The sequence below is a fragment of the Pantherophis guttatus genome, chromosome 3, assembly GCF_059756535.1.
Source record: "Pantherophis guttatus breed Tessera chromosome 3, ASM5975653v1, whole genome shotgun sequence".
Taxonomy (NCBI): domain Eukaryota; kingdom Metazoa; phylum Chordata; class Lepidosauria; order Squamata; family Colubridae; genus Pantherophis; species Pantherophis guttatus.
Window position 1 is genome coordinate 2,857,826 of NC_142065.1, and position 9,910 is coordinate 2,867,735.

The 9,910-nt window shown below is 46.1% G+C and overlaps 1 protein-coding gene across 1 annotated transcript; it reads left to right on the forward strand.

Moving 5' to 3' along the window:
- Window positions 1–7,454: 7,454 nt before the first annotated feature.
- FOXS1 (forkhead box S1) lies at window positions 7,455–9,384 on the forward strand. The gene has a single exon (XM_087888963.1). It carries the CDS (start codon window positions 7,492–7,494, stop codon window positions 8,932–8,934), a length of 1,443 nt encoding a protein of 480 aa, XP_087745089.1. The 5' UTR covers window positions 7,455–7,491; the 3' UTR covers window positions 8,935–9,384.
- The last annotated feature ends 526 nt before the right edge of the window (window positions 9,385–9,910 follow it).

A 9,910-nucleotide genomic window follows, 5' to 3' on the forward strand; every position in this document is an offset into this window, starting at 1 on the left:
AAGTCAATGGGGAAGCCAGATTCACTTAACAACCATGTTACTAACTGAACAACCGCCATAATTCACTTAACAACTGGGACAAGAAAAGTCATAAAATGGGGCAAAACTCAATTGTCTCGCTTAGCAATGGAAATTTGGCCTCAGTGGTGCTCTTAAATCAAGGGCTCCCTTGAGTCTAGCTTCTGATATTCTTCACAGCAGTTACGTGTGATGCCTGCTATTATTATTCTTTTAAACTCTTGTGAAGTTACATCAGCCTCCCTTGTGGGTCTTTGCAGGGTGTGTGTGTTGTGTGTATGTGTGAGTGTGAGGATTGCAGTGTGAGAGAAACAAATTGGTGCAGGTTTTAAGATGCAGAACAGTTTAACCAACCTTACCTGAGCTGCGTGGAATCGCTCGATTGAACTGTGCGGCCCACCGAAAAGGAATAAATAAAGATAAAAATAAAAATGAGGATTTGCAGACTTTTCATGCGTTTTTGTTTCTTTTTTTCCAGAATTGAAAACAGAGAGATTATTTATTTATTTATTTATTTATTTATTTATTTATTTATTTATTTATTTATTTATTTATTTATTAGTCCAATTTATATGCCACCGTTCTGCGTAGACTCAGGGCGGCTTACAATGCATTATAGCAATAGCCTGCATACTTTTATGTATATACCTGCTTATTCGGGCTTTTGGCCCTCCCAAGCGGTGTTCTTTTTTATACAAAGTCAGCTTATTGCCCCCACAATCCGGGTCCTCATTTTACCTACCTCGGAAGGATGGAAGGCTGAGTCAACCTTGAGCCTGGTGAGATTTGAACTCTCACCAATTGCAGGCAGCTGGCAGCTAAGTGATAGCACTTAACAGCACTTAGTCCGCTGCCCCACCGAGGCTCTTTACTTAAGGGCTTCCAAAAATTACTCAGTCTATTCCAGAAAGACAGAGTTAACCCATGGACTCTCCCGCAGCGACAGAGAAATTCATGGTCATATGTTGTGACAGTCATAAACCTGATTTTATGACATGCAGTGGTCATAAAGCGAACGTGGCAGTTGTAAAATGAATGCTGCGGTCATTAAGTAAAGCCACTGTTTGCTATGGTTTCATTTATTTATTTATTCTAAGTATGTACTATCTAAATGATCAGATGACAGATACGATATGCTTAGATAGCAGACAGACAGACAGACAGAATAGACACAAAAGAGAAGCTGGAAAGGACTTCGGGGGTCTTCTACTTAAGCAAGAGACCTAATATCATTTCAGACAAGTGGCTGGCTGGTCTCTTATTTATTTATTTTATTTTATTTTATTTTTCCCTGAGTCCTTCAGGAGAAGGGCGGTATAGAAATTGAATGAATGAATGAATGAATGAATGAATGAATAAATAAACGAATGAATGAATAAATAAATAAATGAATAAATAAATAAATAAATAAATAAATAATAAATAAATAAATAAATAAATAAATATGCCGCCATTCTCCCGAAGGACTCAGGGTGGCTTACAGCAACAATCAATAATACAAATCACAAAATAACAAAATAAGTTACAAAAAACCCTTAAAAACCATATTTAAAATTATTACAGTTTGTGCAACCCCTAGCAGATCAAGTTATTTGACGGAAGAGCCACATCTTCAGTTCGCGGCGAAAAAAGAGGAGGTCCAGAGCTATTCTGAGCTTGGGGGGCAAATCATTCCAGAGAGTCGGCGCTCCGACAGAGAATGCTCTCCCCCTGGGGGCCGCCAGTCGACACTGTTTGGCCGACGGCACCCTGAGGCGGCCTGCTCTGTGGGAGCGCATGGGACGATGACCCCCACAAGTGGGGGGCTTCTGGGAGGATCTCTGACCCCCCGCTGATACAAACTGCAAGCGGCCCGAGAGATAGGAGGAGAACCACTGAAGAACAGTACCTCCTAACCCCAACCTCCTGAGTCGCTGCAGTAGGATACCACGGTCGATGGTATCGAAAGCCGCTGAGAGGTCAAGAAGGACCAGGATGGAGGAACAACCCCCATACGGGCCCGCCAGAGATCATTCACCAGGGTGACCAATGCCGTTTCCGTGCTGTGACAGCGCCTGAAACCAGATTGGTAAGGATCCAGGTAGTCAGTTTCCTCCAGGAATTGAGGGAATTGCTGTGCCACCACGGACTCGACAACCTTGAGATTGGAGACTGGACGGTAGTTATTAAGGGAGTCAGGGTCCAGGTTGGGCTTCTTGAGGAGAGGGCGAACCACCGCCTCTTTGAGTGCAGCGGGGAAGACCCCCTCCCTCAGCGAAGCGTTGACAACAGCCTGGATCCAGTCTCCGGTCACCTCCCTGGCTGCCGAAACAAGCCAGGTGTCAGGTTTCGAGGTCGTCTCAAATAAATTGCATTTCAAACAAAGTCTTTGAAGAAAAACTCCTATTTATTAAGCATGACATTCTAGATCCGACTCCATAGAAGCCAACACTGACTTCCAGACCCAAAACCCTCCCTTTCCGTTCCCCACTCCCCTGCACTCATTGGCCATCTTCCAAGTCATTCTTATAAGTCATATTGCTTAACGCATTGTAAGTCTCCGGAGAAGGGCAGCATATAAATCTAATAAAAAAAATAATAATAATTCTATCCCTAATCTATTGCTCCAGCTCAAAGGAATTTCCCCCCTCCCATCCCATCTCCTAGGGGATATTATCTCCAGGGAAAATAAGTAGGTGAAAAATCAAACGTCCCTTTCCAGACGCCTCCCTTCTCCTTCTTATGTCAGCGCTAGAGTAAATGCAGCTTGAAGCGCTGACACCAGGAGGGACACGGGTCCAATAAACACGTGGAGGTCCCCAACCGACCCATAATCCTGTCCACTTCATCCAACAAAACAGGCTCAAACTCAACCCAGATGTCCCCGCCAAGACAAACCCCAGTCTCCTCAATGGATTCTGCCCAGTCGGAGTCCAGCCGGGTCCGGATCTGAGCGATTTTATCTTGCAGAAACTGTGCAAAATCCTCAGTTCAGCCCTGCAAGGGGTCCTCCCTCGCTCCAAGATTAAGGAGGGAGCGGGTCACCCTAAACAGGGCGGCTGGGCGGTTTTCTGCAGATGCAATGAGAGCGGCGAAGTCCTGCCGTTTCGCTGCTTCCATTGCCACAAGATAAGACCTAATATGGGTTCTTAGCTATGTCCGGTCAGATTCGGATCGGGAGGACCTCCAACCACCCTCCAGGCGTCTTTTCTTCTTGAAAATCTTCAGTGATGGAACACCCAAAAGTTCTGGTGGCAAGCAGTTCCACTGATAAACTGTTCTCACTGTCAATAAATTTCTTCTAAGTTCCAGGTTGCTTCTCTCCTCGATTAGTTTCCATCCATTGCTTCTTGTCCTGCCCTTCAGGTGCTTTGAAGAATAATTTGACCCCCTCCTCCTCTTTGGGGCAGCCCCTCAAATACTGAAATGCTATAGTGCCTCCCCTACTCCTTTGCTTCTCCAGATTGGCCAAACTCAAATTCTGCAACCGTTCTTCGTATGTTTTAGTCTCCAGGCCTTTAATCCTCTTAGTTGCTCTTCTCTGCACTTTTTCCAAAGTCTCAACCTCTTTTTTTTGTAATGTGGGGACCAAAACTGGATGCAGAATTCCAGGTGTGGCCTTACTAAGGGCTTTATAGAGCCTTTATAATACTTCACATGAGATAGATGATAGATAGATAGATGATAGATAGATAGATGATAGATAGATAGATAGATAGATAGATAGATAGATAGATAGATAGATAGATAGATAGATAGATAGATAGATAGATAGATAGATAGATAGAGCCTTGGTGGTGCAGCGGACTAAGTGCTGTTATGTAGCACTTAGCTGCCAGATGCCTGCAATTAGTGCGAGTTCAGATCTCACCAGGCTCAAGGTTGACTCAGCCTTCCATCCTTCCGAGGTAGGTAAATTGAGGACCCGGATTGTGGAGGCAATAAGCTGACTTTGTAGAAACACCACTTATGGGGGGGCCAAAAGCCCTACTAAGCAGGTATATACAAAAGAATGAAGGCTATTGCTGTAAGTGCATTGTAAGCCACCCTGAGTCTTTGGAGGAGGGCGGCATATAAATTGAAATAATAAATAGATAGATAGATAGATAGATAGATAGATAGATAGATAGATAGATAGATAGATAGATAGATAGATAGATAGATAATAACTTTATTGTTATTGTAAGTGTATACACAGAATACCCATACAACGAAATTCACTTAATACCCAAAGACCAGGTCCAACACACATAACAATCCCCAAACACACTCCCACCCACCACAAATTCCCCACCCCTGAACCATCCAAACATCCACACAACAGACCAAGTAACGCTGTCCAACAGCTCACTGATGGTGGCCTTTTAGTTCATTGTTGAGTGCAATTATAGCTCTGGGATTAAAACTATTCAGAAAACGTGTGGTCCGAGTTTTAATTGTTCTGTATCTGTATATCCCTCACATCCTGGACATAAACTGTTTCAACTCCTACCCTCAAAACAACACTATAGAGCACTGCACACCAGAACAACTGAGCCTTGGTAGTACAGGGCTACCTTAATAACAGGGTTATTAAGACCAGCTGCCTGCAATTACTGCAGGTTCGAATCTTGCCAGGCTCAAGGTTGACTCAGCCTTCCATCCTTTCTAAGGTGGGTAAATTGAGGACCCAGTTTGTGGGGGCAATAAGCTGACTTTGTATAAAATATACAAAAGGATGAAGGCTATTGCTTAGCATATTGTAAGCCACCCTGAGTCTCCGGAGAAGGGCGGCATATAAATCAAATTTAAACAACAACAACAACCAAAAAAACTAGACACAAGGACAGTTTTTCCCCCGAACGCCATCACTCTGCTAAACAACTAATTCCCTCAACACTGTCTAACTATTCACTAAGTCTGCATTACTATTAATCTTCTCATCGTTCCCACCACCCATCTCCTCCCACTTATGACTGTATGACTGTAACCTTGTTACTGGTATCCTTACGATTTATATTGACTGTTTCCCTATGACTATCATTAAGTGTTGTACCTTATGATTCTTGATAAACGTATCTTTTCTTTTATGTACACTGAGAGCGTATGCACCAAGACAAATTCCTTGTATGTCCAATCACACTTGGCCAATAAAGAATTCTATCCTATTCTATATAGATAAAAGAGATAGATAAGAGATAGATATATTGATATATAAATAGATATATATATATATGAGATGATAGATAGATAGATGATAGATAGATAGATAGATAGATAGATAGATAGATAGATAGATAGATAGATAGATAGAGTTGGATGGATGGATGGATGGATAGATGGATGGATAGATAGATAGATAGATAGATAGATAGATAGGTAGATAGATAGATAGATGATAGATAGATAGATAGATAGATAGATATAGTTGGATGGATGGATGGATGGATGGATGGATGGATAGATAGATAGATAGATAGATAGATAGATAGATAGATAGATAGATAGATAGATAGATAGATAGATACCCTGTTTCCCCAAAAATAAGACGTTCCTTGATAATAAGCCCAATCGGGCTTTTGAGCACATGGCAATAAGGCCAAGCGCTTATTTCAGGGTTCAAAAAAATATAAGACAGGGTTTTATTTTCAGGAAAATACAGTAGATAGATAAGAAATAGGTAGATGATATAGATCATGATACATTGAAATAAAAGAAGTAATAGATAGATAGACAGACAGGCAGACAGGTGGTGATAGGTGCAAGCTAGCCATCTAAATTTTGGATTTAAGTTTATTTATGGGATCTTCCAGTAGAGGGAAGCCGTGGCTATTTTTCTCCAGGCTCTTTTCCTCGTTCTTCCTGATGGTTTCAACTTCTTGAGGATTTCAGGTTTTTTTCTTGTCTTGCTGGCAAAAGACACCGGACACTTCAATTTCATATGCAGGACAGGGCCTGTTACAGAGGCCACATTTTTCATTGTTTTTAATACATGTATTGCTGTTTTATAGTTTTATCATGTTTTTTGTTTTTACTTTCGATTTGGGAGCAGCGTAGAGTTGGTTATAAGATGGGTTGCTATATAAAGAATAGAATAGAATAGAATAGAATAGAATAGAATAGAATAGAATAGAATAGAATAGAATAGAATAGAATAGAATAGAATAGAAAATGGAATGGAATGCAATGCAATAGGACTGGGTGTTTTGTTAATATGATTTATTGGGTTAGGAATTTTCTGCCTTCACTATGAGTTGTTCTGTGTTGAGGGGTGCACTGAGGGAGCTCAACCAATCTCATTGTACATATGTTGTGCACTGACAATAAAGATTTGAATTGAGTAGAGTAGAGTAGAGTAGAGTAGAATAGAATAGAATAGAATAGAATAGAATAGAATAGAATAGAATAGAATAGAATAGAATAGAATAGAATAGAATAGAATAGAATAGGTGTGTTAAATATTGGTTAAAAGTGAGTCAAAATATCAACAAGTATCATTTATGTAAATAGTTAAAACACTGCATATCTGATACAAATTGAAAATGTTTATTATATTTATGTGTTCTACGTTATTGTTTGAATGATTGTTTGTTTGTTTGTTTGTTTTTTTATTTCCTTTTTGTTCTGTAAAAAATCTCAATAAAGTTTCTATAAAAAAAAAAGAATAGAATAGAATAGAATAGAATAAGAGGAGAGGAGAAGAGAAGAGAAGAGGGGAGAGAAGAGGAGAGGAGAGGAGAGGAGAGGAGAGAAGAGAAGAGAAGAGAAGAGAAGAGAAGAGAAGAGAAGAGAAGAGAAGAGAAGAGAAGAGAAGAGAAGAGAAGAGAAGAGAAGAACGGAGTTGGAAGGGACCTTTGCAGGTCATCTAGTCCAACCCCCTGCCCAAGCAGGACACCCTGTATCACCTCTGACAAGATGGCTTTCCCGCTTCCAGCGTTGAAGCACCCACGGGTGTGCCTGCGTGAGCGCGCAGGCGAGCGCGTGTTTTAAACACCCCGCTTGATTTTCGGAAAGTAGCATCTGGCTCGTTGTAACCCTTCGGTTTGCTCTTGCCCAACTCGGAGTCGGTCGGTCGGTCGGTTGGTTGGTTGGTGTGTCTGCGTGGGCTCGCGCGCGTTTCCAAAATCTTGCTGGACCTGGGGAAGAAGCCCCAAAGGGCAGCGCCCAGATCCCACTGTGTGTCCGTGGGTCCGTGTCCGTCTGTCTGTCGACGCGTTTCTACGTGTTTCGCTGGTCTTGGGAATCCAGCATCCCGCGTCCTTCGTGGGTTTTTCCCTTCTCCCTCCGGCTCTTCTCTCCCCACCTGGAGGGGGGGGCTCGCTCCAAAGATGACCCTTCTCCAGCCGCTCGGCCGGCCCCGTGGGCTGAGAAAGCCAGCCCCGCGCGTCTGCCTCGGCTTTCCCCACCCGTGGGAGGAGGTGGGGCCGTCCAGCGCCTTCCCCCGGCGCAGCCCAGAGGCTGGACCGCAGCGCAATTTAAACCCGGCGAAGGGACCGTCCGGGCAGCCAAAGGACGATGCAGCTGGACTTTGCAGGCTCTCCACGGCCGGTCCTGTCCCGCGTGGGCGAAGCGGGCGCCGCGGGTGGAGCTCCGTCCGCGGGACCCCCAGCCTACGGCCCGGAATCCTGCGTGGGCGCCCGCTTGCCGTCCTCCGAGGGCACCAAGCCCCCTTACAGCTACATCGCGCTGATCGCCATGGCCATCCAGAGCAGTCCGGATCAGAGGCTGCCCTTGAGTGGCATCTACCGGTTCATCACCTCCCGGTTCGACTACTACCGAGACAACAAGCAAGGCTGGCAGAATTCCATCCGCCACAACCTCTCGCTCAACGACTGCTTCGTCAAAGTGTCCCGGGACCACAAGAAACCGGGCAAAGGGAATTTTTGGATGCTGGACCCCGAGTGCCACAACATGTTCCAGAACGGCTCCTTCCTGAGACGTCGGCAGCGTTTCACCCGTAAGAGAGGTCCGTCCAGGGCCACAGGGGACGGCCAAGGGCCCAAGAAGGGGCCCCGGGGTGGCAGGGGCCAGCCGAGTGGCCAGAGATTGCCAGGAAAGGCAGTCAAGATGGAAGACGGCTCGCCGATAGAAGATGCCTCCGGGCAGGGCCACAGTTCCTGCCGGGCAGTGCCAGGGCCTGAGGGGGTCTTGCCCCTAAATCCATTCATGGGTGGGCAGGAGGGTGAGGATCCAATCCTGCCTTGCCCGGAGCTCCTCAGCCCCCGGAGTCAGCCCTGTGCCAAGATCAACCCCTCGGGAGCCAAGATGCCGTGTTTTCATCTGCACGGGGTCCCGAGCCCCAAAGCTGGGCTCTACAGCCAGCCATCAGGATTCTGCTCCCTGGGAAATAATTACCAGGTGAAAGAGGCCCTTCTGGATGACCTCGAGGTTGCCCCCCTGGTCCCTCTTGCGGAGAGGCTGCCCTCCCGATCCAGCCCAGAGATAAATGGAAACCTGCAGAACAGCTCTCGTCCTTCCCAGGGGCCACCGAAGCCTGGGCAGGATGGCAAGGGGGTCCCCCAAGCGTTTGGCCAGCTTGCACCCAACTTCCCGGCTCTTATGGGGCCCGGCAAAGCGTCTCAGCCCACCCACAGGCAGCATCCATCGCCCAGCGGCCTCCCCACCGTCGACGGCAACGAAGGTTATGCCAAAGCTTCGGTCGTTCCCATCTTCGGCTACTCCAATCCCGAATCTCGGGGTGGGGGTTACCAGTGCCGTCTGCAGGCCTTGAATTTTTGCGTCAATGAAAATATGCGGGGCCCCACTTTGGAACACCTTCTGACCTCACCCCCCGCTGCCAATTCTGCGGCGCCCATCCAGCCCCCGTCCTTCGTGCAGCTGCCGGGGGAACAGGAAGCCTGGCCCGGGAGCCCCTTTTCCCGCCAAGGGGGGAGCAGTTATCAGCTGGGGCTGCCCCACTGCCTCTACAGGACTCCGGGTATGTTCCTTTTTGAGTGACGGGGAGGAATTATGGGTCCTGTCGCCCCCATCAAGGCCCCGGAGATTAGGAACTCAAGGAAATCTAGAGATAGAACTAATACGGGAAGGCTGTTTGAGTCCTCCCCAGCTCTGCATTTTGATCCCATCGGATTGATCAAACCGCAATTTTTAGTGTATCGGAATAAAAGGCCCTTCCTTCTCCACTGAATCCGTGGCTTCGTGGACCTCGGCAGGAGCGCAAACCCGAGGCGAAAGGCAGAAACGCACCGATGGCCGAATCCTGCCCCGCCTTGGATTCCAGCTTTCCAAACCCAGCATTGCAACCTAACCAGCTTCTTGCAATGTGGATACTAAGGGGTGGGTGGGCAGAGAGGGGACATTTGAACCCTTAGTACGCCGGCCTTTGGCAAAAAAAAAAATTGACAAGGAAATTGTTAAACATTAAATGCCAGCCAAAAAAAAAAAAAATTGGAATTTTGCCGTTTTTTGGGGTGATTATTTTTTAATCCCAGGGTTGTTGAAGAAGGGGCATTCTGCGTAGGGTCAGAGGCAATTTTATCCCCGATCGTTTCGTTGCCTGTGTGTTTATTTTGGGGCTGGCTGTTTTGGGAGGAATGACATCATGGGAACGGGGGTGACAGTCCTCCCCAGAGATTGGGGTTGGAGGAGCTTAAAACGCTTGGCCACTTTTGGAGCGATGGTTTTCTCATGCTGTAGTTTGTGGCAGTGCGTTAAAGCAAGGAGGAAGGAAGGGTTTTGTCCGTTGGGATCAATGGGAGCAGAAATCTAAATTTCCCCTGCTTTCGGTCCTCGACTTATGACCACAAATTGGGTCCAGAATTTCCATCGCTAAGCAAGACGGTCATTAAGTATTGAGCGTTATTAACTTATCAACTGCAGTGACTCACTTAACAACGGTGGCCAGAAAGGTCGAGTCACGCTCGATTTTACAACCTGTGGTGAAGCGAACCGCTGCTGTCGTTAAGTGAATTAT